This window comes from Canis lupus, chromosome 15 (assembly GCF_011100685.1).
Source record: "Canis lupus familiaris isolate Mischka breed German Shepherd chromosome 15, alternate assembly UU_Cfam_GSD_1.0, whole genome shotgun sequence".
NCBI classification, from domain to species: domain Eukaryota; kingdom Metazoa; phylum Chordata; class Mammalia; order Carnivora; family Canidae; genus Canis; species Canis lupus.
Genome location: NC_049236.1, coordinates 19,978,000 through 20,004,836, shown reverse-complemented (window position 1 = coordinate 20,004,836; position 26,837 = coordinate 19,978,000). Strand labels below are relative to the sequence as shown.

At 44.7% G+C, this 26,837-nt stretch overlaps 1 protein-coding gene and 1 pseudogene across 5 annotated transcripts in view; both read left to right on the top strand.

Annotated features, from left to right (window-relative positions):
- Window positions 1–24,266, top strand: part of E2F7 (E2F transcription factor 7) — a 41,977-nt gene extending 17,711 nt beyond the window's left edge. For 2 of the 5 annotated variants that reach the window (XM_038558513.1, XM_038558514.1), the window contains exons 5-13: window positions 389–679; window positions 2,041–2,199; window positions 3,622–3,756; window positions 13,361–13,546; window positions 14,020–14,089; window positions 16,498–16,972; window positions 18,260–18,515; window positions 20,123–20,544; window positions 22,068–24,266. In XM_038558513.1, coding sequence (XP_038414441.1) covers window positions 389–679; window positions 2,041–2,199; window positions 3,622–3,756; window positions 13,361–13,546; window positions 14,020–14,089; window positions 16,498–16,972; window positions 18,260–18,515; window positions 20,123–20,544; window positions 22,068–22,274 — 2,201 coding nt within the window. In that variant the 3' untranslated portion in view covers window positions 22,275–24,266. The remainder of the gene's footprint in view (window positions 1–388; window positions 680–2,040; window positions 2,200–3,621; window positions 3,757–13,360; window positions 13,547–14,019; window positions 14,090–16,497; window positions 16,973–18,259; window positions 18,516–20,122; window positions 20,545–22,067) is intronic. The other 3 variants (XM_038558516.1, XM_038558515.1, XM_038558517.1) reach the window with 3 other exon arrangements.
- Window positions 5,668–8,391, top strand: LOC106559722 (annotated as a pseudogene).
- Window positions 24,267–26,837: the final 2,571 nt, after the last annotated feature.

Below are 26,837 nucleotides of genomic sequence, written 5' to 3'. Positions count from 1 at the left end.
TCAACCAGACAGCGTTCATCAAGTGTCCGTTAGACACAGTAGTACATGTGTTGCTCAATCCCACCTGTTTATCATGCTGAAATGTTTGTGTGGCTTACCTAACAGGTCTAAAGAAAAGACATATTAGTGTTTACGTAATAGAGATGGAACTCTATCATCTGTGTCTGGGTGGATGTTTTATCCTAGCTCTTGTTGAGGATTGGATCCCAAGAACAAGAAAGAAAAATCATCTCTCTTGCTTGCATCTTTGTGAGTTGAGTTCGTAGAGCATCTGTACTTGCTATTATACGGGATATCATGTAGTTTACAGACATGGTCCAAGCCCCCAAGGAAATTTTTACTCAAAAATGTTTGCCTGCACGATGGTCAACTTTTATTTTTCAAACAGGCGTTGAAAGGAGACGTATCTATGACATTGTAAATGTGCTGGAATCACTGCATCTGGTCAGCCGGGTGGCCAAGAATCAATATGGCTGGCATGGACGGCACAGCCTGCCAAAAACCCTGAGGAGCCTCCAGAGACTGGGAGAGGAGCAGAAATATGAAGAGCAGATGGCACATCTCCAACAGAAGGAGCTAGAGCTGATGGATTATAAACTCGGAGAACGTAAAAAAGATGGCTACCCAGATTCTCAGGATCAGCAGTTACTGGATTTCTCTGAACCCGACTATCCCTCTTGTGAGTGCACTGTAACCACCCAAGTAGTGGCAGAGGGGGAGCGATGGTCTCTTCCGTAGAAATTCACTGCTAAGGTGGGAAATGCCAGACTGATAGCCCGGGAGGGAGATGCCCTCCTGTCTACTGGAGAAAGGGAGACAGATGGCTCCCCAACCGGGCTTCCCACTTGACCTCACGTCAAGCTTGTCTAGTGGCAGTTCACTTGGTATTTGGTACGTTTGGACCACAGATCGCTGACAGTGCTCCCAGTTTAGATCGACAGCCCCATGCTGACTTCTGTTTGTGAGCCTGTAAGGAATTTCTACTGTGAAAGAAGTTATCTTTTCAGAGAATTAAATATTTAAGATTATATTTAGAGTAGATTACTTAGAAGAGAACCTTTTGGGGAGAACTTGATAAGAAAGATCGATAACCCCTCCTGTCATTTGATGCTTTTTCAAAGTGTGTATCTGTATTGTTCTTCCCTTCCTGTTTTAACCGTGGGCCTCCAGCCTTCTCACCCTGTTCCCCATTGCTAAGATGATAAAGTACAAGTATCACTCACATTTCACTTGCAAGTATAACAGGAATGGAAACGTGGGCCTGGTTTTCATTAGATTTACTGCCTCGTGCCTTTTCGCTCCACCCTGTGAGCCAGTTCTTATCCTAGTCACCAGAGGAGACCGCCATCTGTCGGGAATGGTTTGCCTGCCATCTGCAGCAGCACACATCTGATCAGTGTCTCTCTCCTGTTCATTCATAGCTTATTTCTTCACTTACTTCTGAAAAGCGATGGACAAGGCGAGTGCCTACTGTGTTTCAAATATTCTAGATACTGTGGGCACAGAGATATAAAAAAAAGTTCTTGGCCTTGAGGGAGGAGTTGATGTTCTGAAAACAGTCCCTGAGGTCTGTCCAGTCCTATTACCCTTCTGCATTAATCTTTTCAAAAAGTTGCTTCTGGAAAAATAATTCATGGATTGCGTTCTGTGAAGTAGGAGTATAAAGCTTTAAGAGTAGTGTCAAATATGCATTTCAGGGTTTATGCCTACTGTAGAGTAATTTTATAAGCCATGAGAAAATCCGTCTCATTTCTTGGGGCGCGTGGCTGGCTCAGTTGGTAGAGCATGCAACTCTGGATCTCAGGGTCATGAGTGGGACCTCCACGTTGGATGTAGAGATGACTTTAAAAAAAGAAAGAAAAGGATAATCCACCTAATTTCTTTAAGAGCCATCTTTTTGTAATGTGTGTCCAGTCGGCTTCTGCCTATAACCAGAGTGATCTTTCCATCTGCTGTTAGGGTTCGTGGTTCTGGCAGACCCTGAATACCGTCTTTCATGTGGTAAATTGTTTTGATGCTTTTGTTTCATTCCCTTTGTAGCATCTGCAAACAGTAGGAAAGACAAGTCTCTGAGAATCATGAGCCAGAAGTTTGTCATGCTGTTCCTTGTCTCCAAGACCAAGATCATTACTCTTGATGTGGCGGCCAAAATACTAATAGAAGAAAGCCAGGATACCCCGGACCATAGTAAATTTAAAAGTAAGGATCTTTACCTAAATCCACTTATCACTACCACAAGGGTAGGATTTCCTATGTGGATGTTTTCTGCCTCTGAGTTTGAAAAAATAATTTTTTTTCTTCCTGCACCCTTGGGGCTGTGAGAGGTAAGTTAGTAAATACTAGAATCCCCACTAAAGTTCTGTCTGAAGCCTCTTCCCCAGCAGTTGGAGTGGATGGTGGAAGCAGATGCCAGCTCACAGGTGCAGGTCAGGGGGGGTGTAGGACACGTTGCATTTCTCTTTAGTATCGCTGCCTCCAAGACGGCATGTCTGAGTTTTCTTTCCCCTTTTTTCCTCACCCCCCTGCCTACTCTCCTGATGGGTGGAGATGAAAGTTGTCTGCAGGTAAGAACCAGAGGAATGACCAGGGTAGGGTAGGGGTGGTGGGACACGGCTGCTGGGCAAGGAGAGAGCTTCCAGGTTTCACACCCAGGGTGGCTTCCTTCTCTGTCAGCCTGGGTGGAGCCAAATAACCTTGGCTGCCGGTAGACCCTTCAAGCCCCAGGAAGCCATGAGCTTTCTCTGCTTTTTCTGTTTCCATTGGAATTATAGCCACTGTGCAGGAGAAACACCTAGATAGAATTCAGCTCTATCAGGCTTTGGAAGAAAATTGTTTCTGGGGTGAATGTTTGATGTTTCTGGACCATAATCACAGCTCCTTTCCTTGATATTAGCCCCAAGGTCAAGTGGATTTCCTACCTGGAAATTGAGTTCTTGAATAGAAATTACTCTCTGGGTATAGCCCTGACTGTCGAATGCCTTACCAGCCCTTCTGGATTTCTCCTCTAGTCCCGGCATTTTTGAATGTCTCTCCCCAAACCTCCTAGGCTCAGGGAATGCCCCCCCCCGCCACCAGGTGGCCAGGATTCAGGTGAGGAGCTGCCTGTCATCAGCACAGCTGAACCTCATAACCACCTTGAGCCCAAAAACGCTCTCATGTGCCCAGGAGCGCGGCCTCACAGGAGGCTCTAGGGAATCCCTGTCGTTTTTACAGGCCAGCTGCCTGCTAGAGCTGGTGCCACCACCTGCCCGGAGAAACTCAGAGCTAGCTTACGCCGCGCCACACATCAGAATTACCTTTATGAAGCCTTTAATTACAGCCCGTTTTCCTCCCTTGGTGTTTTCGCAATCTCAGCGCTCCCTGCTTGTCACCAGGTGCCTCTGACAAGGGGTGTGAAGTTGTGGAAGGGGAAGGACACACTGACCTTCCCTTAGTTTGTGTCCTCAGATACATCAGATATATAAATCCCAGGTGCTTGCGTGACAGAGTCATCGGCCTCTGCTGCACCCCGCTGCTTCCTGCTGGAGGTGTGGATGGGGCCGAGAAAAGTGACCTGTCACATAAACTAAAATGTAATGGTGTCCAGACCGCGTGACCATAACTGTGTTTTATATCTTTAAGCAAAGGTACGACGCCTCTATGACATAGCCAACGTTCTGACCAGCTTGGCCCTGATAAAGAAAGTGCACGTAACCGAGGAGCGAGGCCGGAAACCAGCCTTCAAATGGATCGGGCCTGTGGACTTCAGCTCCAGTGGTAAGGTCGCATGGTTTTGCCGGGCGTCTGTTTTATTTACAATCCCCAATTCCTTTTCCAACTCAGGCAGCTTCCACACGGTGAGATCGATCTTCATTTCCCACAACCCATGTCACTGGTCAAAACTAGACGAGTGGTGTCACTCGGGACAGTGAGCGATACAGTCCCTAAGTGGTGTGTGCGGCCGGCGTCCGTACCGCAGGAAGGGAAATCCTGAGAGCTTATAACGTGGGGGTTTCTGTAAGTATTACATTCTGGCTCATTAGCATTTTTCATCTTATTCCAGCGTTTCTGGACGTTTGGGATTGAGGGTTAAAAATAACACTTCTTATAAACTCTCGTTTCTGCATCAGAATGAAGCATTATTTTCTCTGAAATTCCAGGTAATGTGAAAATTATGTCAATTACTATCACAAAACTAATGTGTGGTAAAGATGGCCTCTAAATATAGTGTAGATGTAACGAACCCCTTTTTGGTAATTTATTTAACAGGTTACAAATGTCATAATTTTACTTTAACTAGAGCAAAAAGGGTATTAACTTCTACTTATCTGGCAGGTAAAATCTGAGCAATTGGGGACTGGATCCCACTGTACCAGCTACTTTACATATAGCTATGCTGCCTGGAAAAAAAAGCCATTAAAGTTATTTTTAAATTACCCTTCCAATTTTGGTATTAGAGGCATAAATTCCTGCCACTTAACCCAGGCTTATAAAAGATACAGCTCTCTGCCTCGCTCACAGCACATTATTCACTTAGGATCTAGATGAAACCACTTAAAATCAAGTATAACTAATTCAACCCAGCAAGTACCTACTGCATGTGGACTGTGCACAGTTACTATACTAAATGCCAGAGGTTTAAAGACGCCATCCCCGCCTGCATGAATTCTCCACTTTTGCCATTTTCTACTCCTTTGCCTTTGGCTTCTAGTCTTTTCACCTGTGAAGCCCTCCTGTCTTCGACATGAAAATACTCAACTTTCAAGATGGGGCTCAAATGTCACCTCTTCCATGAAGTTTGCCCTGCTCACCCAGAGCAGACGTTCTCATGGGAGCTATTGCAAGTCATAGTATTGTGCTATTTACTTGGTGAGGTGAATAGCATGCCATTGCCCCAGCTCTGTGCATTTGAAGCCAGACTCGGTCTTTTTTTGATTTTTTGACAACCGTAATAAGATATAATTCATGTAAGATATCAGATATAATTCACATAATTCATCCATTTAAATTGTACGAGTCCATGGCTTTTAGTCCAGAGTTTTGCAACCATCACCACAATTCCCTGGAAAACAAAGTCACCATCCCCAAAAGAATCCCTGTACACATTAGCACTCACCTCCTACTTCTTCCCAACCTCTCCCTTCTGGCACCAGGAAAAAATTAATCTGTTTCATCTCTATAGATTTCCCTATTAATGAAATCATACAATACCTGGTCATTTGTGACTGACTTCTTTCACTTAGCACACTGTTGTTAAGGTCCTTCAACCTTATAACGTATGTCGGTACCTCCTTGCTTTTAACTGTAGAAACCATGCTGTTGTATGGATATGCCACATTTTATTTATTCATTCGTCAGTTGATGGACATTTGGATTTTTTCCACTTTTTGGCTATTATGAATACTGCTGCTTTGAACATTGAGATAGAAATTTTGGTATGGACATCTGTTTGCATTTCTCATGAGCATATCCATTGATGGTTCACTATGTTTAGCATTTTAAGGAATGCTCAAACTTTTCTAAAGAGGTAGATGCCTAATGAGTTAAAAGAAGACTCCGTCTTTTCATCCATGATCACCCCATCGTACCCAGCTCAGTGCCTTTACTCACTTTAGTTGATTAATGAGCTTCTCTTGAAGGTATAATTAGCATGTATTTGAAAATTAGAGAAACAATTAAGCTCTACACATGGTGGCCCTGGCTCTCTGGGAACTCAGAGATGATATGGGTTACAGTCTGACAGACAAGACTGTTAGGTTTTGGAGGGAAGGAGAGCTTTTTAGTTCAAGGAACAGATACCGGAAAAACAAATCTGGCGTGTGTTTAGAGAACAACCACACTGATTTAAGCGGCGGGCATGGGATAGGGAATAATGACATAAAATGTGATCAGTTAGGACCACATTTTGGAAGCTCCAAAATAAACCAAGAAGTTTGTCCTAAATGTAATAGGCAGAAATGACAAAGGATCTTTCGTTGGATTAAAATAAAAGAGGAGCTCAAAGGTGGTAGTGTCACTGAAGAAAATAAGGTAGCCAGGGAGCTGAGCTGGTGTTGAGAAGTCAAGAGTTGTGTTACCATGGGGACGGCAACTGGAAGACCTCTGCTCTGATCAGGGGAAGAAGTCTTGGGACCAGATCAGGAGCCTCAGCATGACTCCCGTTCTCTCCCGCAGAAACCTGATATTTTTTCCGTATATCTAGTTTCATTACTGACAATACCATCATCAGCATCAACCCAGCAATCGAATCTAGAACTCCAAGTTACCTTTGATTTTCTTAATTCACTCTCCTTCACTTCTTGAGTAGCGATTCCTCACAGGTGCACTTAATATCTCTTTCCTCTCCTCCTTCCCACCATCCTGGCCTTTTCATTTTTTCACAGCTTTTTTGGGATCTTATGACATAGAGTAAATGGCACATCATTAAAATGACAATTTTGTAAGTTTTGCGTTGTGTGCACCTGTGAAATAATCACCACAGTGGAGATAATGAACCTATCACCCCCCTGGAGTCTCCTGTCTCTTTGTAATTCCTCCCTCTATGCCCCCCGCCCCCCAGCCCCAGGGCAACCACTGATTGCTTTCTTTCACTTTAGCATTACACATATTTTCTAAAATTTTTTTACAAGGGAATTATATACAGTTGATGCTCATTATTCAAAGTGTCTATTTGCAAATTTTACATACTCAAATTTTTTGATAATTCCAAAATCAATACTCACAGAATTTTCTCAGTTGTTCACAGACATGCAAAGTAGCAAAAAATTTTTGATTGACAGCACACCTCTGTTTCCGGCTGAGGTAGAACAAGGCAACACCCTGCCTTCTTGTCTCTCATACTTGTTTCGTACTTGGCTCTCATGGTCTAAACAAGTGTCCTTTTTGTGGTCTTTTTAGTGCCATGTTTTCACATTTTTTTTTGTGCTTTATATTGGGGATTTTGCTGCTAAAATGGTTCCCAGGTGTTGTACTGAAGCATTGATGATTCTGAGTAGAAGACTGTAAATGGCCTATAGAGGGAATACATATGTCAGAGGAGCTTCATTCAAGCATGCGTTCTAGTGCTGTTGGCTAAGAGTTCAATGCTAATGGATCAACGATACATACTAAATAAGGTGGCTTTAAACAAAAAAATATAAGACAAGGTTATGTGTTGATCAGAAAAAATGTGACCAGAGGCTGGCAGGAACCTAACCCTATATTTCCTCTAAGCAGTGGTTCAGTTTTTGCTAATTCGGTGTTCATGGTAACTTAATGGTGTTCATGGTAACATAATGGCCATGAATAACAAGAACTGACTGTAGTGGCTTGTGTGCTCGTTCAGTGGGGACCTGCTGCCTCTTGTGAAGTGGCAGTTGAGGGGACTCTGGCACTCGTCACGGCTGATGAAAAGCCCAAGGAAGGAGTGAAGACTGAGAACAACGATCATATTAATTTGAAGGTGGCAGGGCAGGATGGTTCTGTGGTGCAGTCTAAGATTAAGAGGCACACACCACTTGGTAGACTACTGAAAGCCTAGTGTGAAGGACAGGGTTTGTCAATGAGGCCGATCAGATTCCGATCTGATGGGCAGCCAATCAATGAAACAGACACACCTGCACAGTGGGATGGAGGGTGAAGGGACAATTGATGTGTTCCAGCAGCAGACAAGGAGTGTCTACTAAAAAGGGAACCTGCTACTTTACTCCAGAATTCTGTTCCTCCAGATCAAGAAGCCATTCTCAAATAGCCATAATTTGGTTCCACCACACCCTGACCACTACAGTAGAATTTTCTCTATTCTTTCATTTTCCCTTTCCCCATTCCTTTATTGTTCATAAAGTGACTGTGTATGTGCACAAGCATATCACTTTTTTTTTTTTTTTAACTAAATGGCCAATGGTATGTTTTGATCGACATCAAATGGAGATGGGATAGGGGAAAATACTGCTTCTGTGAAACTACCCCCTCTCTCCATTAGTGGCATGCTCAGTCAGCTCTGACCTTTATATTCCAGTAAGTTATTTTGCTCTCACTGTTTAACAAAAAAAGAACAACATAAAAATCCTTGCATACCTTGTTCTATTGGAGAATTTTAATGTTTTTCATTTATCATTGTAAAACCAAGGACAATTTTATAACTTTTTTGTATGTAGCTGTTACATGTAGGGCAATCTGTCTTTATGTAGGGATAAATTACTCTAAAAGAAACAAATCCTAGATTGTTTTCCCTTCATGTCAAGCGTCTTGTTGTTTAAATAAACTTCTTGTTTAAAATGAACAAAAAAAAAAAGGAATTGACTGTAGTGTATATACTCTTTATCAAGCCTCTTTCACTCAGCATAATTATTTTCAGATTAATGATACTGTGGCATGTATCAATAATTTATTCCTTTATATTGCTGAGTAGCCCATTGTGTGGATATATCATTTTTTAAAAAAGATTTTATTTGTTTATTCATGAGAGAGAGAGAGAGAGAGGCAGAGACAGGCAGAGAGAAGGCAGCTCTGTGCAGGGAGCTCAATGCGGGACTCCATCCTGGGACCCCAGGACCGCACCCTAGGCCAAAGGCAGGCACCAAACTGCTGAGCTACCCAAGGATCCCCAATATATCATTTTTTCCCCAATATATCATTCTTTATTCATTTACTTGTTGGTGGACATGTGGATTATTTCCAGTTTGCTTTTACCTGGTAAAAGTCACCGGTGAAACCATGTGGGCAAGCAGATTTCTACGTGAGCAGGCTTTTTAACAACAGATTCAGTATCTTTAGCTATAGGGCTCTTCAGCTTTTCTCTAGTAGATCTTTTCTTCTTTGTGTCCAGTTTGCTCTTTTTCTACTTTCCTAAGGTAGAAATGGTAGTCATTCAATATCATTCTTTTTTTCTAGTAAATATTTAGTGCTATAAATTTCACTGTAAGTGCTGCTTTATCTCTATCCCACAAATTTTGATATGTGTGCTTCCTTTGTCTTTCAATTCAAAATACTTTAGGATTTCCCTTTTTTGTCTTTGATTCACAGGTTATTTAGATGTGTGCTCATTTCCAAATCTTTTGAGATTTTCCAGATCTTTTTCTTATACATTTCTAACTTCATTCCATGTATGCACAGAATATACTTTGTATAACTTGAATCCTTTCAAATTCATTGAGGTTTGTTTTATGGTACAGATATGGTCTATCCACATGCACTTGATAGAACATGTATTGTTTTGTTAGGTGGAATGTTCTGTAAATGACAACTAAGTCAAGTTGATTGGTCAAAGTCTTCTCTATCTTCACTGATACTACGTGATCTATCAGTTATTGATAGAGGAACATTGAAGAGTCTGATTATAATTGCAGATTTGTGGTTTTTTTTTTTTTTAAAGATTTTATTTATTTATTCATGGGAGACACAGAGAGAGAGGCAGAGACAGAGGGAGAAGCAGGCTCCATGCAGGGAGCCCGACGCGGTACCCAATCCCAAGGCCCCAGGATCACACCCTGGGCTGAAGGCAGCGCTAAACCGCTGAGCCACCTGAGCTGCCCTATAATTGCAGATTTGTCTATTCTTTCCAGCTCTATCAAGTTTTGCTTTTTGTATTTGAAGCTGTCCTTAGGTGCATAAACATTAAAGATTGATCGCTATGTCTTCTTGGTGAATTGACCCTTTTATCATTATGAAATGGCCCTTTCTTATGCCTGATGATATTCTTTGCTCTGAAATCTCCTTTATCTAATGGTAATATAACCACATCAGCTTACTTTTGATTAGTTAGCATAGTGTATATTGTTCATTCTTTTAACTATTGGTACCTGTATTTAAAGTGAGTTTCTGGTAGGCAGTATACAGTTAAGAGCTTTTTAAATGTAATCTGACAATTTCTGCTTTTTAATTGAGTTTAGACCCATTTACATTTTAATGTGATTACTGATATTTGATTTTAGTCTATCTTGCTATTTGTTTTTAATTTGTCCCATTGATTCATTGCTTCTTTTTACTCTTTTTCTCCTTTCTTTGGGATTTATTATTTTTCTTCTTCCATCTTACTGGCTTTATTGGCTTATTAGCTTTTTTGGCTTTATTAGCTATAACTCTCTGTTGTATTATTTTAATGGCTGCCTTAGGATTTATAGTGTGCACCTTTAATTTATCACAGGCCACCTTCAAATGATATTATACTGTTTATATTCTATAAGAACCTTACAATAGCCTACTTTCATTTTCTCTGCCTGGCCTTTGTACTGTTGTTGCCAAATGTTTTAGTGCTCTGTATGTTAAAAACTCCACAGTGCATTGTTTTTATTTTTGTCTTAAAGTCTTCTGCCTTTTAAAGGGGGAAAAATGATATCTACCCAGTAGTCACCACTTACGGTGCTTGTCACTCCTTTTTGTAGATGTCGATTTCTATCTGGTATCATTTTTCTTGGCCTGATGGACTTTAACATTTCTTATAGTGCAGGTCAGCTAATAATGAATTCTTCCAGGCATCTTTATTTTGCCTTTTTTCCAGCTTTATTAAAATATACTTGACATACATCATTGTATAAGTGTAAGATATACAGCATAATGATTTGCTTACATACACTGTGAATTGATTACTGCAGCAAATTTAGTTAGTATCTCTTATATTAATACAATAAAAAGTGAAAGAAAGGAAAAAATCATTTTCCTTGTGATGAGGACTCTTAGGACTTACTCTCTTACCTTTTATATAGAACATATGGCACGGGATCCCTGGGTGGCGCAGCGGTTTGGCGCCTGCCTTTGGCCCAGGGCGCGATCCTGGAGACCCGGGATTGAATCCCACATCGGGCTCCCGGTGCATGGAGCCTGCTTCTCCCTCTGCCTATGTCTCTGCCTCTCTCGCTCTCACTGTGTGACTATCATAAATAAATAAAAAAAAAAAAAAAAAAAAAAAGAACATATGGCAGCATTAGCTATAGCCATCAGGCCATCGTACTTATCATGTAACTGGAAATGTGCACCTTTCTCCTTTGTTTTGGAAAGATATTTTCAGCAGGTAAAGGATTCTAGGTTGAAGGTTTTTTCTTTCAGTACTTGAAAGAAGCTGTTCCACTATCTGCTACCTTGAATTGTTTCTGGTTAGAACTCTATCATTTGTTCTTCCATATGTAATATATCTTTTTCTCTGGTTGCTTTTAAGATTTTTTCTGACTGGTTTTAAACAATTTGATATGTGTGCTTTGACGTACTTTTTCTTCGTGTCTCTTGTACTTGGGTTTGTTGGGCTTCTTTGATCTAGGGATTGAAAGCATTTATCAACTTTGGCAAATTTTCAGCTATCATTTTTTCAAATATTTATTTATGTCCTTTGGAGACTCCAGTTATGCTTACATTTGACTGCCTGAAGTTGTCCCACAGCCCACTGATGTTTTGTTTCTTTCATTCTCTTTTCTAGGTTTCATTTTGGACGGTTGCTGTTGCTACATCTTCAAGTTCACTGTTTTTTTTCTGCATCATCTAATCTGCCATTAATCCCCTGTATTTTCTTCTCCAGCATTAGTTTTTACCCCTGGAAGTCTGATTTGAGTCTTTATATTTTTGATGTCTCTACTTAATGTGTTCAGTCTTTCCTCTGGTTTCCTGAATTCACAGAATACAATTATTATGCCTGTCTTAATGTGCCTGTCCACTAATTCTATCATCTGTGTCACTTTTGAATCCATTTCAGTTGATTTGTGTCCACACTGTGGGTTGTATTTCCCCACTTCTTTGTGTACCTGATGATTTTTAATTGTATGCCAGACACTGAGATTTCCATTCTATTGGGTGCTAGACGTTTCAGTACTCCTAAAAATGTTCTTCAGCTTTGTTCTGCGATACAGTGAAGTTACTTGGAAACAGTGAACCTTTCAGGTCTTGTTTTTAAGCTTTGGTAGGCATGGTCATCAACAGTCTTTAGTGCATTATCCCCACTACTGAGGCAGTAACACCCTTTTTGTTATTTTTAACCAGTAACTTAAGAGTTTTGAGATTTTTTTCCATGCTGGCTACTGGCAAAGGGCACTATTCCCAGCCCTGGATAAGCTGCAGATGCTATTCCTTCTCCTTTTAAGTGGATCCTTTCCTGACCTTGGGTAGTTTCCTCACATGCATGAGTGCTCCACTGAATATTTAAGGGGCGACCTTCTGGAGATCTCCAGCATTCCTTTTGTATGGTTCTCTTCTATGGCATTTTGCTCTGCAAACTGTAGCTGCCCTGGCTTTTCCTTGGCTTCCAGCTCCAACCTCAACTTGGGGAGACTTCCAGTCTCTGTCCAGGTTTCCTTCCCTATACTCTGTCCAGGTTCCCTTCCCTATACTCCAACCTAGAAATATGCTCAAGGCAGTAAGTGAGGCCAATCACAGGTCTCACCTCATTTGATTTCTGTCTCTAAGGATCACTGCCCTTTATCTCCTGCTGTCCAATGTCGTGAGAGCCACTGTTTTATATATTTTGTCTGATAGTTTTGTTTAAGGAAGGAGGGCAAATTTGTTCCCTGTTACTGTCCTGACCCATTTTCTTCTCATTGATTTTGTGATTTTTGATTTTCTAAAAAGATCATTTTGGGAGTTTTTGTTATGAGAAAAAGAAAACCGTGAAGGTGACTTTTTAAATGTTTTAGAAAATGCAAGCCTAGCTGACCCTTGCCATTTATTAAGGTAGTCTTATAATTAAAATGTGCATGCTTTGAACCTAGAAAAATCACACAGATGAATGGGGTAGGAGTGACTGAGCAACAGGGACTATTTCAGGTTAAAAATATAGGCCTGGTTCTATATTGAAAATTCTGTCCTGATTTTACTCAGGCTCCTTTAAGCATAAAATGGGCTTCTGAGGTGCTTCTGTTCTCACTGGTCTGCAGCATTTCAACCATGAGGTTTTTGCTGACCTTATTCCCTTGGTCACTTGGTAACTGAGCCTCCTATTGCATAAGAAATACATAATAAAGCATAATCGGAAATAGAAATTCTTATAGTCATTGCCATAGAGCTGTGGCCCAAAAGGCTGATCTCAATTATTGTTAAAATCCTTAAATATGCACATTGGGCTGAGTATGTTTGGGTTTTCCTTTGATATCTCTGCCCAAAGAAAGCATCTGAAATATCAGGTCCATTCTAATTTGGGTTGGAGAACATCTTGCTCTACTTCTGTTGCAGTTGAGATAATTTTAGAATATATATGGATTCAGTTTCACTTTATAGTCTTTTACTAACTCTTAAAAAAAATTAGTACATCAAAAGAAATTGGGGTTTGAGACAAGGCTCATAGAATTCCTTTGATTGTCTTAGTTTTTAATTTACAGGGCAGCTCCATTACAATTACAGACTCTCAAAGCTATATCTTAAAAAGGCCGAAATCATCCTGAATTATAGCTCTATAACAACACTACCAATTCTCTCATTTATTTAGATGAAGAACTAGTGGATGTTTCTGCATCTGTCTTACCAGAATTGAAAAGAGAAACATATGGCCAGATTCAAGTCTGTGCAAAACAGAGGCTGGCTCGACATGGTTCTTTCAATACAGTTCAGGCTTCTGAGAGGATCCAGAGGAAAGTGAACTCAGAACCCAGCAGCCCTTATAGAGAAGAACAAGGTATCTGCCTTTTCTTACTCTATGGACTCTGTCCATTGTGATATATCAGGCATTTTAAAATAAGCTGAGTCTAGGCCCTGACTCTTTTTGCCACTTACGTGAAGCAGAATGATGGTTGAGGGTAAAAGAGTTGCTGACTTCATGGGGAAGGAACATGGCCCCGTGCCTGAAACTCCTCCAAGTTCACCAGTGAAGATCAGCTGGTTTGCCAAGGTTGGTCTCTTTGATGTATGTCAGACATTCATCACATTTACCAAGCCACACTTGTTTTGTTTTGTTTTCTTTCTAATCGTTGAGGAGATCTGAATTCCCCATTAACAGCTAGCTTCTGGAAATTTCTCTTTGAACCAAAACCGGAACGGATTTGAGATAATCTTTTAATCCCTGAGCAGTGAATAAGGAGTCCAGCTATATGTAATTGGTGTGTATAAGTCTCTTGCCATATTTTGTTAGAGTCTTATTTTCCTTTTCAGGATCAGGGTACTCCTTAGAAATTGGAAGTCTGGCAGCCGTTTACCAACAGAAAATAGAAGACGGTTCACAGTGAGTAGTCTTAAAAAATTCTGAACGCATTATTTTTATTTTCTGCTGTTGACTTTGACTACATTGGCATGCCACTCATCAGGTCATTCTAGCAGTCTCGTTCATGAGGTCAGCCATTTGTGTATTAAAAACTTTGTAAGTTTCCCATTTGTGCCCAACATTATGCTGGATGTATAGCATCGGAGACACAGAGTACAAAAAAATCTATCCCCTAAGCTGAATGAAAGTTTCGAGGGGAAAAAAAATGAAAACACACTGAAAAAAGACAACTGACTATTAACATGGTGCTGAGAACTGACGATTGTTCCCAGAGTCACATCATCACTGTGGCTAGCTTTGCTTATGAACCAGCAGGTCCAGTTCCAAAAGTTTTGTCTATATTACCTCATCTCATCATAACCACAGTCATTGTTATCCTCATTTTACAGAAAGGAAACAGAAACCCAAAGAGGTTAAATAATTTGCCCAAGGTCAAAGGGCTAAGAAGTGACAGAGCAGGATTCAAACCCGGGTTGGGGGACTCATGTTTGGGGTCTGATTTGGAAGGAAATCACCTATTAATGGGAGAAAGCAGAAGAAATGCTAACGTGGGAACAAGAGAGGTTTTTCATGACAGATTTGGGAAGAAACAGATTTTGAGGTCGGATCAGATACGGGGACCGTAAATGGGATGCGGTTCGCTATAACGATCGGTACAAATAGGATGGAAAAAGGAAACCTCATTCGTGAGAACTCCAAGTGTTGGAGGTGAATAGGTCAAACTGGCAAAAAAACCGAAAGCAAAAAGCTTTGAAACTTAGAAGAGGTTGGGTTTATGAGACAGACACTGTAGAACTATAGTAGGTTTCCCAGAGAGGAGCCCTCTGGGTGGGGTTAAGGTGTGTCACAGTGCAGATGGAAAGGAATGGGAATCTGTGTAAGACGGTGAGTCAGCAAGACTCCCCAGAGCAGGAGGAGACCTCACAAAGACCACTGGGGCCCAGGTGATGGTGCTCTTATTGGTGGGGAGGGGAGGCTGAAGGCAGATGACTGGAGGTAGGATGGTGGGTGGGACCTCGGTGGGGGCATTTTGAGCTTCGCAGAGCCAGCAGTGATCGCTCCTTCAGAGGGACTGTGGCTGGAGAGGTTTGCTCATCTCTGCAGCCCCGGGCCCTCCATTTGACGCCCAGCGGCATGTGGACAATGAGCCTGGGCAAAGTAGGGCTTACTGAGAAATCCCTGTCCTGTTTACCACTTTTGTTTTTTTTTTTTTTTTAAAGATTTTATTTATTCATGAGAGACACAGAGAAAGAGAGGCAGAGACACACAGGCAGAGGGAGAAGCAGGCTCCATGCAGGGAGCCCCATGTGGGACTCGATCCCAGGACTCCAGGATCACGCTGAGCCACCCAGGGATCCCGTTTACCAGTTCTTAAAGGACTCCCTTTAAAAGGATTTTCCTCATCTGTCTCCAAAAATCACGAAAAATACAAACTTTTTTTAATATTTAGAAATCTTTCCATATAAAAGGCCCAGACATTGTTTATGTCGTATCAAGTGGGGCTTAATGTTGAATGCGTTGTGCCTAAAAATTGGAATCCTGAGCAGAATGGGACAAGAATGACAGAAAATAACTTAGCAGGTAACTTTGTTTCCGCACCCCCTCCCCACTTCATTTATCTCACAGTGGATTTGAGACAAACCAGACGTGTCCTTTCAGTGAAACTCTGGTCGAGTCTTGGCTGCCTACCTACCCAGGGCGTCCTAGCCTACGGGGCTGAGCGTGAGGCCAGCTCCAAGCGGGGCGGCTGACCTTCTGTAGGCTGGTTAGTCTCTGAGCCTCACTCTTCCTCCCTCGTAAACTGGCAGGGGGTAACTACGATTAGAATTATGTAAAATCAGGGACACCTGGGTGGCTCAGTGGTTGAGCATCTGCCTTCGGCTCAGGGTGTGGTCCCAGGATCAAGTCCTGCATCAGGGTCCCTGCGGGGGCACCTGCTTCTCCCTCTGCCTGTGTCTCTGCCTCTCTCCCTGTGTCTCTCATGAATAAATCAAAAATTTTTAAAAAAGAATGATGTCAAATCATTATAATAGTATGTTAGTCACAGAGCATCTGTGGGCCTGCTATGGGGTAGCACATAAGTGACTGAGAACTATGTGAGCTGGAGGAGGCGGGGAGGAGCCAGTCTGGGCCCTAACCTGAGATCTCCCCAAGGGCTCACCCAGGCCATCCCTAACCATGCATTCAGGTTCTGTGGTCATCCGCCTCCAGGGTTGGCTGCTGGGTGCTGGGCGTCAGGGGCACGCTGTAGTACCAGCTTGAGCAGCATTATCTCTCTTCTGCTAGGGCACGTCTCTCCTTAGGAAGGCAGAGAATCGGGAGCTGGTTCAATGAGATGACGGGACCCATTATGTGTCTTTCTCTTGCAGGGGGAAAGCCGTTGCCACTAGTAAGAGAGCGATGCCTCCATCAGGCAGCCTGGACCCTCCTGCTCCTCTCCCCGGCCTGTCTGTTGACTCCGAATATTGTGCTCACCCTTTAGCGCACCAGGTATTTTCTGTGGCCCAATTGGACCTGCAGGCTTTCCCCACGCAGAACAGTCTGCACGGACAAGTGGGTGTCTCAGCAGCTTCGGCCGCCTCGGATGTGGAGAGCCTGAAGCCAGCCCTGCTGGCCAGCCAGCCCCTGGTGTACGTGCCCTCGCCGTCCCTGCTCATGCTGTACGGGAGGCTGCAGGAGGGCCCGGCCCCCACGTCAGGCTCGGGAGTCCCGGCGGACCGGCCACCCACACCCTCTGTCCAGAAGCGCCTCGGTGAGGAGAGGAAGCCCCAGGCGGAGGAGCCAGCCCCTAAAAGACAGAGCAGGGACTACGAAGACAGCCCCCTCGCTCTGGTCATGCCCAAGGTAAGGGATTTGGGTGCCTAGTGACATCCTGTTAACTCAAGTTCCTTCCCGATCAGAGGCACAGAGACTAAGAAGCTCCTGAGTCTGGAATGTGAGGTCTTGCGCGTATCATGTGTATCATTAAGCCAACTGGCGCTGGCCATAAAATCTTGCCATAAAATACCGCCATAAGAGAGGTCCTCAAACTCCTACTTTGCATTAAATGCTAAAAGGTGTTAAAAAAAAAAAAAGACCCATAATCCCACCACATAGAGTCAATCACTGTTAATGTGTTTGTATGTTTCCTCCCTGTTTTGCTACTGCCTCCCCCCCCCCCTTTTTTTCTTCAATGAGTTGAGATCCCTGAAATAACCATCTGAATCCAGGAGTCACCTGAGGTCCAAAGTCCAGCGTCCAGCATGGGTGCTGCCAGTCCTTCCGTGTCTGTGTCAGTTCTCATCACTGCTCACAGATCCTGCTTCCCCGGCTCCAAAATGAAAGGGACAAAATTATGAGCTGCTCACACCTCCTGCTTAGTAGCCATTCGGAGGTTAATGAGACAGGACAGCGTCGGTGCTGGGTCAGCGAGGCACACTCGTGGAAATCAATGTGCTGTTTAAGACCCTTTCTCTTCTGTTCCTTTCCTTTGCCAGAGTGAATTTTTCTAATTTTGAATCTAGCCTGGGGTTGCAGACCAACAGTGAAAGCCTGGCTGGTATATATGTCTTAGATAACCCAGACTGGCTTTGGGTCAGTCCCGCAGTTCTTACTGGGCCACCGAAAGCCTGGCATCAACACCCTTTATGCCTCAGCAGCTCTGAAATTTCTCTCATAGTCTCAACACCATGGCCAGCGTGTTATTAAAACTCCATTGTTTCTGTGCTTAAGAATCATAAGCCTGCAGGGCAGCCCGGGTGGCTCAGCGGTTTAGCGCCGCCTTCAGCCCAGGGTGTGATCCTGGAGACCTGGGATCGAGTCCCACGTCAGGATCCCTGCATGGAGCCTGCTTCTCCCTCTGCCTGTGTCCCACCGCCGCCCCCCCGCCCCGTGTCTTTCATGAATAAGTAAATAAAATCTTTAAAAAAAAAAAAAAAAAAAGGAATCCTAAGCCTGCAGAAGCACATGATGTGACAGTGATGCACAGGCTGTTCCTATACGCATGACTGAGACAGCGGACATACGCAGTTCAGTGTGGCACACAGCTATCCTGGACTTGGTGGATGTGTTAGCTATTTTGAGAAAGCTGTTACTGAGATTCACTACTGGGATTTTTACTCCCTTTTCCGGTTCCTGATTGATTGTGCTTAGAAACCTTCAGAGGCCACAGACCTCACCTCCGCCAAGACCCTGAGTAACGGCAGATCTGGGGCCCCCGAAGACATTCACATGGAGGCCCAGGCCTCTGCTGCAGAGGAGGCTTCGGGAAAGGCCACGGCAAACTGCCTCACTTCTTCCGAGTGGGGAAATCCTTCAAGAGACACAGAGATGGAAAAGTCTTCAAAAGAAAATGAAAGCACCAAAGAGCCCTCTTTGCTGCAGTACCTTTACGTGCAGTCGCCGGCCGGTAAGGGATGTCATCGTGTCTCAGGGCCCCTCGGGGTGGTCAGATCATAAATTAGATGTCTACATTTCTGTCCACGTCACCTGACCAGAGTGGCTCATCAGTCAGCTGCTGTTTACAAAAGGCCTCTGAATCGTTTTACTCTCAGCCCTTTCTTTTCTCCCATCTACGAAATGAAGGTAAAGGCTGCCTCCTTCCCCTTTGGCCAACTCCAAGGATTCCATGAAAATAATTAGGGCCGGTGATTTTTTTTTTTTTTCAAACACATTAAACCTTATTTGCTAAAAAAGCACAATTCAAAAGATCATCCAATTTTTATAATTCAGCTGAATCTGATACTGGTTCACTTTACTGAACACTATGAACCTGTTGGCCACCATGTACAGCTGCAATGCTGACGTCTTGAATATCCAGAGGTACCGAGCGTGTCACTGCGGTCGAGGGCCAGGTCTGGAGTGAGAGGGCTGCATGTTAGAGCCTCTCAGTCCCTGCATGAACTTAAGTACTTCGCCATCCTCGCTGGTAAAGCAGCACCAGCACTGGCACCTGTGTCATGGGGGTGCTCTCAAAATCGAACTAAATTCTAGAAGGTAATCCATCTAAAACACTTCGAATAATAGTGTCTGACAGTAAGACTCCAGCACTGTTTGTATTTTGAAATAAAGCTGAAATATAAGAGGTACCTAATTTTTAAAATATGCACCGTGTACGTAAAGCTTCTCTCGATGCAAACAGACTTGAATTGATTTTCCTAAATTTTGCATTCGCTTCGCAGGTTAGGTAGGTGTTATTATTCAGTTACCTACAGAACGTTCTTTATTCCTTTAGCAAATACTTTTTGGGGATTTAATGTAAGCATGATACTCGGTGGTGCAGATACACTGATAAACAGTAAACAGACTCAGTCCCTGCTAAATGAAAATGACAGCCCAGCACAGGGGTTTTGAGCTTTTTCTGGGCCAAGAACCTACTTATGCTGTGGTAAAGCCTGTGGATTCCTCCTCAGAATGTTTTAAAAATGCATAAAATTAAATACATAGGCTAATAAGGGAAGCCAATTACTTTGAAATACAGTTAGAAAAGAATAATGTAAATCATAGTAATAAGAAGATCTGACCGCAGGTCTCGTGTTCTCATAATTTCAAAGTCCTGATGATCTTCAAGTCCAGTAAGCACCTGCCACAGCCGAAGTCATACGGATATACCTGTACTTTGTGCTAGTGACAAAGTCAAGGTACTCCTAACACTGTGGGCTTTGCAGCCTGTGATCTAGGTTGCAGGAAATAGAAAGATTCATTAGGAGTTCGTGAAAATAAAGAAAAAATTTCTCCTAAGTTCCCTTTCCTCCTGGATCTGCACGCAGCGGACACACGTGATACCAACCCGGTCGGGGGACATGGGCATCCACCAGGTGGTGACACACTGATGAGGGGCGTCCTCCGTGGCCCGTGCCAGGGAGGAGCGGTGCAGGGCAGGGAGAGCTCGGGGCGGGGGGGGTGGAGCCGGCCGGTCGGTGGGAGCACTCGTTGGCAGGGCCACGGGGGACGGGATCTGGATCGAGACCTCTGTCCTGCTCACTGCCACCTTGTCCCGTTCTGCTCCCATTTCAGGACTGAATGGCTTCAATGTGCTCTTGCCCGGCAGCCGGAACCCCCAGGCCGGGGGGGCTCCCTCAGGTCAGCTGCCCCCCCTGGGCATTCCGTGCATGGTCCTGCCGTCTCCCACGCTGGGCCCGTTTCCCGTGCTCTACTCTCCCACCGTGCCCAGGCCGGTCTCCTCTGCCGCCGGCGCGCTCCCAGGTGCGGGGCCTGTGCATTTCGGGGTGCCCAGCCTGGGATCCACGGCTCACCTCCTCATCGGCCCCACAAACGTGGTTAACCCCAAGTCGTCCACGCTCCCCTCCGCAGACCCGCAGCTCCAGCGTCCACGCTCGCTCGGCCTGAGCCCGGAGGTGCCAGGGCCACACGGCATCGTCCAGCCCGGGTCCCCAGGGTGCACGGCACATCCCGGCTCCGCGGTGAAGCCACAGCAGGTGAGTCGCGCCCTGAGCCCAGGAGGACCGTCGTTCTGTGACCTGGGCGGCCCGCGTGTCCCTAGCGTTGCTGTGAACGCCGTGGCTGTAGAGCAGACGCCCGAGGTCACTGTCGCCCGGTTCCCTGTTTGTCCTGTAAAGCACGAGGGCCCAAGTGGGGGATGCTGCGCTTTAGAGACAAAACTACTTTTTAGTTGTCAATCTGTTCCTTAAATCAGAGGGATTTATCCTGAGGATAGTTCGGGGGCTCTGTGATGAATGCTGAATATTCAGGTGATTTCTCCGGGCTTTCACTCCGTTAGATGAGTAAAAGGAGACCGCCGCGAATTTTCCTCGTTCGGCTCTAGAAACGGTTCAGGGAAACAGAAGTCTGGATGCTAACAAAGACTCCCGGCCTCTGTCGTTCTCAAAGTGCAGCGTTGAGGAGGCCGTCGATAAGCAGACGCGTACGCACACAGATGTGCACGCACGGGTTTATGATCAATATTAATTAATCAGTACTGTGTGTGCCCTAGTCGTAGTCCAGCCAATAGGCACGTTGGTTCCTCTTACGCCTCAGGCATTGTTCAGAGTGGTTACTTCCTCTCGTGGAGAAAGGGTTTTCTGTTGTGGCCAGAAATATCTTAAGCAAGTTAGTCGGAGGCTGGCGGTTTGCTAGGTGAAGCCGGTTTGTCTTTCAACAAGGCGGTGAGGAGGAGACGTGGTTTCTGATCCCCGGTTACGTGCCAGGCACCGATCCAGGCAGTGAAGGACAGTAAACGGGACAATGGTCCCTGCCCTTTTAGGGCACCTTAAGGAGATCACTATTTAACATTGACCGCGAGAGGTTACATTCTGGCAAGTAAACCAGAAGAGCCTGGACGCACGTACTGACCGTAGGCCCAGCGTGGTCTAACCCGTGCAGCCCTGTAGCATCGGCGCTCTCGTCAGCCCCACCGCATGGACGGAGAAACCAGGGGCAGACCGGTTAAGTGGGCTGCCCGAGGCCGCAGGCGGGTGGTGCGGGCGCCCCGCTCCTAAGCCCTCGCTAGGCCGCCCGAGTTTCCAGGCGTGATGGGCGCTGGGCAGGAGCTGGAGAGGAGCTGGGCAGGAGCTCAGGAGGAGGTGGGCAGGAGCTGGACAGGAGCTGGACAGGAGCTGGAGAGGATCTGGGCAGGAGGTGGAGAGGAGCTGGGCAGGAGCTGGAGAGGAGGTGGGCAGGAGCTCGGGAGAAGGTGGGCAGGAGCTGGGCAGGAGCTGGGCAGGAGCTGGAGAGATGCTGGGGAGGGGGTGGAGAGGAGCTGGGCAGGAGCTGGAGAGATGCTGGGGAGGGGGTGGAGAGGAGCTGGGCAGGAGCTGGAGAGATGCTGGGGAGGAGGTGGAGAGGAGCTGGGCAGGAGCTGGGAGGAGGTGGGCAGGAGCCGGGCAGGAGGGCGAGCCAGGCAGGAGGGACGCCTGGAGATGGGGACGCCGCAGGGCAGGGCAGGGCAGGGCTCGGCTCCCGGGAGCGGGCGGCCTCAGCCCTGATTTTCTGTTGCCCTCAGTGCCCCGGCCCCGCGACCCCCGCGACCCCCGTGACCCCCAGGAGCGAGCGGCGCACACAGCGTGAGACGTTCTTCAAGACTCCGGGCAGCCTGGGGGAGCCTGTCCGTCGGAGGAGAGGGGGCAGCGCGGCCCGGCACAGCCGCTCGGCGCAGAGGCGGCTCCACATCCCCGGCCCCCCCGGGCCCCCCAGCACCCAGGCCGACTGAGGCCGCCCGGAGCCTTCACCCCCGGTTCTGCTGGTATCTCCCCACCCATGAAGCCTCTGTTTTCCCGAAAGTGACGGTTGCTGATTGTGCAGCGAGTGTGCAACGAGTGTCACCCGAGCCCCCAGCGGTGGTTGTGACTCCAGAAGGGCCCAGGGGCTGCCTAGCACTTACCGTGCTGAGTTCTCGGCGGGTTCCCCTCACCCCCAGTACACATCTGTGGTGCGAGAAACTTCTTTTCTGCAGTTCAAAAAAGCTACTGCTTCCTTGGGCTTCATCGGGAAGCCAGCTCCAGTCGTGAATCCTATGGTGTTATTTATTTTGTTCCTGAAATGGGATTTAGTGCAAAAAGTTTACAACGACAGCAAAATGCATGCTTTTCAGGGTATGACGACTTGAATGTTTATGCCTTTTTTTCCCCCCTATAATTTGCCCTGCACTTACTTCACAGCCTACTAATAACGTGGATAAATGTATGCACGTGACGGAATGTTAAGACTACAATAACTGTGAACGGCACACCTTTTGCTGTAATGAGCTGTGCTGACCCCGTCTGGGCAGGAGAAGCAAGAGGAGCACAGTAGGGTTTTGCTGTTTGTTTCTAAAAACCCTACCGTGTGTAGTTTCCTTCATTACATGCTCCTTGGCTTTTTTTAAATTTAAATGTTAACTGTAGAGTATCCGGTATGGATGCCTTCTAAGAATTGCTGTTTATTGAATAAATCAGGACGGTAGCAAGTGATTACACGGAAAATTGGAACCTGGATGGGACCTTTCGGTAGAATTCTGAAGCATAATGATGTAAAGATTGATAGAGGACTGATGGGTGACCGTTTCATTTTTTCTTTTGCTTTTTTCTTATTTTTGGAAGGGTAAGAGGGAAAATTGGACACATTATGTTCAGCATCCAAGAGTCTTCAAACCAGTTATTTTTCAGAGTGTTTCTGAAAAATAAGAGTGGTGAGTGCAGGGATTCATTGTTCTAGCATGAATACAATTCTGGAAAATATTATGCAATACCCCTTTGTTAACCCGTATTGCTTTAGGATGTCAGTAAGTAGCCAGGCTAGCTCTTTGTATTCCTAGATTTATCGATGTGTACCTCATTCTTCTCTCTTCCTTCCTCTTCTTTCTTCCCTCCTTCCTTTCTCTATTTCTTTCTTCTTTAAGCTTCTGTCTTAGATTTCGAATCTTGGTGTAGGATTCTATTTTATGTTATTTTTGGACCCAATAAAATGTTTTATGAAATAAAAATATTAATTTAAGAGGCTCTGGGAGTCTGAGTAAAAGTAGCTTTATATTAACTACAGGATAATGTTAGCCTTATTACCCCCCACAAGATTTTTGAAGACTTGAGGTAGGTTAGCCAGATTAAATAAATTTGTTATTATATAAAATTTTTATCAACACTAAACTTTTAAAGTTTACAAGATGGCATTTTTTTTTCTTTTCCTTTTTTTATTACAGTCTTTTCTAGCACTAAACGGATAAAATTATGGTTCTAATCATCAACAATCTCCCAGTAATGATTACCCTGAGCTAATATGAGGAGTTCCCCTATTGAAACAAGCATTGTCTTTTTCAGTTAAATTACAGGACACAGCATCTGTCTCTGCACAGGGTGCATGCATGTTCAAACCTACCACACTTAAGAACTTCCACGGAATATTTTCACTTGAGGGGGTCTACAGTTAGATGAAATCACGATCTGATTTTCCCCTCACTGTTTTTGGATGCTTGCCACTTATTACTTTAACTTCTTTGCTCTCCTTTATTATTTTTTTTATTCTGTTCATATGACCATAAAAACCTCAGAGAATTCATGGTTCTTGAGGGGTGTTAAGAAGCAACCCCATAAATCAGAATATTACGACTCTGTGGACCATACTCAGCAATAGAAAGCAAAGAACACATTCCTTTTGTATTCAGAACCCACTTTTAAATGTGGCTTTGTGATATGTAAAAAAATAAACAATGCAGTGGTTGTTGCTGTCAGGAAGATGTATGTTTCTTACAGAGCAAATGATGGTAGTGAGGCTGCTAAGCTAGACTTGGGTATTTGGGGTAGTGAAGAAGCAATGGCAATCTTGAATCTATCATTGTATAACTTAGTATAAGAAAAAAAAATTGTTGGGGATCCTGCTAATGAAACGCAGCTTTGAGTTGGCACTGAGGGAGGTGTGTGTGCCCTACACTGTCCAGGGTTTGTGAAACCCTTTCATTCTGGTACAAGAGTTGGGAGTATAACTTTTATACTTGAATCTACCTACCAAGTTTACATTTCTCAATTCTTTTTTGTAAGGTGCTATTTTCTGTATTTAAGTAACTTTTTTTTTTCAATGTAAAGCTGCTTTCAGCTAATCTTATTGCACTGCTAGTTTTGTGTAGTTATTAATTTTATTGCTGCTTACTGCTTTTGTCTTCCTGCTACTTCGCTCTGCTCTCTTTTCTCATGGCTATATTATCTATAGCTATCTACTTGTAACTTGACTACATGTAAACTGATTTTTTTTTCTCTTAGAAAGATATTAAGCTTTATAAAATAGTAATAAAAATTAATTCATTTCATAAGAGTTGTTGGTTGTATTTGTGGGCGGGCTATGTCTACCGATTTCAGCAGAACCATTAACAGCTGCACCGTAGCTGACCAGGCCCTCGTGAACCAAGACCTGATCCTCTTACTGAGACCTCCCAGTACTTCCCAAACACCAAAACTTAATGTGTCAGAATTACACAGGAGCTCGAGAGGGTAAGAGGACTATGCCCTTGAGCGCCTGATTTCTACTGAGTATCTGGGGTTTGGAGCTTCTGGAGGATTCCAATGCTAATCTACTTATTAGAATCACAGGTGAATGCAGACCATGTCCCCAACTTCTCATGACATCTGCAACATTACATTGTTCATTCGAGCAATGCCTACCCTTGGTTCAAAGACAAATTATTATTATTATTTTTTAAGATTTTATTTATTTACTCATGAGAGAGAGAGAGAGAGGCAGAGACACGGGCAGAGGGAGAAGCAGGCTCCATGCAGGGAGCCCGACGTGGGACTCGATCCAGGGTCCCCAGAATCACGCCCTGGGCTGAAGGCAGGCTAAACCGCTGAGCCACCCGGGCTGCCCCTCAAAGCCAACTTCTATTGTTAACCCTCATTTTCAAATTAACCTCCCAACAGGCCTACTGTGGTTTTCCCTACTTAATTGTAGTTCCAGAGTCAGTCAGGTTACATTGTCAGTCCTTCCTGCTAAATTATGAGGTGCTAGGAAAGAAAATAGCTTTGAAATTCCAGTATCAAGCCCAGTCTTGGTATTCAGAAGCCTCCAAAATGGTGAACAGAGGGTCTATAGGACCCCGCATAACAGGGGTTTGCCCTTGTTAAAGCCTTTTGCTAAGGCTGGAAGATTCAGCCCCTGCCTCTTATTTTAATTGTGACCTCTTCCTTCGACACATGACTTCCTGCCTCAGTCCGTAGCCTCCCTTCTCCCAAGGCATATACAGCTGACCCTTGAACAACACGGGGTTTAGGGGCTACCGACCCCTGTGCAGTAAAAATCCCCAAACTTCTGACTCCCCAAAAACTTACTAATAGCCTATTGTTCGCCAGAAGCTTTACCAATAACGACACATTTTATATAAGTACTGTATGTTGTATTCTTACAATAAATCTAGAGAAGAGCAAATGTTATTAAGAAAATCATAAGAAAATATATTTACAGTACTGTATGTATCAAAAAAAATCCATGGAAGTGGCCCTGCAGTTTCTACACAGACCTCAGCATTAGCATCTCACTAGCATGTGTTCAGCAGTAGGTTATGTTATAATGGGGTCGTGCTGTTATCATGGGCATCTCCCAATACCTTCTCCATCCCCCCTCCTTGTTTAATGGTGTCAATGCAGTGAACAAGCAGGACTCATAGTCATGAAAGCAGTTCTGTCTTCTGGTGTTCCCTTTGACCCTGTAATGGGTAGCCCACTTGCCCCTGCATGAACATCAGGCCGGGAGCTGTGACTTCTCTGGTTACTGTCCAGGACAGAGGTTCTATAGTCATTTTAAGTTACAAGGACAGTATCACTATATTATGCAATGAGCATTTAAAGCTTCTGCACCTGGGGCTCAAGATGAGCAAGGAGGGCATGGATCTTCATTTCCACTGAGCATTTCCCCTTCCTTGTGAGCTTGCCTAGATTTCTAACCCCAGCAAGGTCAAAGCGTGGGGATGTTTGCCTAAACTTCCTGTGATGCAGGCAATGCATTTTCCTCCAGCTGCTCCTCTTCAGTCTGGTTTTCCTGCAGTCTGCTCCACACAGGCTCGTCGGCAGGACTTAGAAAAGTCCCAGGCTGGCTGCATCCCCATCAGCCCACGTGTGGTGTCCTTTGCCCTGATTCTTGGAGAGAAGCTCCAGCCAAACTCACATTAGCATCTCCTTTTGCTGCCAAGGCTGCTGGCTCACCCACATCCCCTACACACCACCCCCCCAGCCAGAGTCAGACACCAGAGAAGAGTGAGAGGCAAGCAACACTGCCCAACACCTCCCCTTCGTGGTTCTAGGGAGGCCGAAGTGTG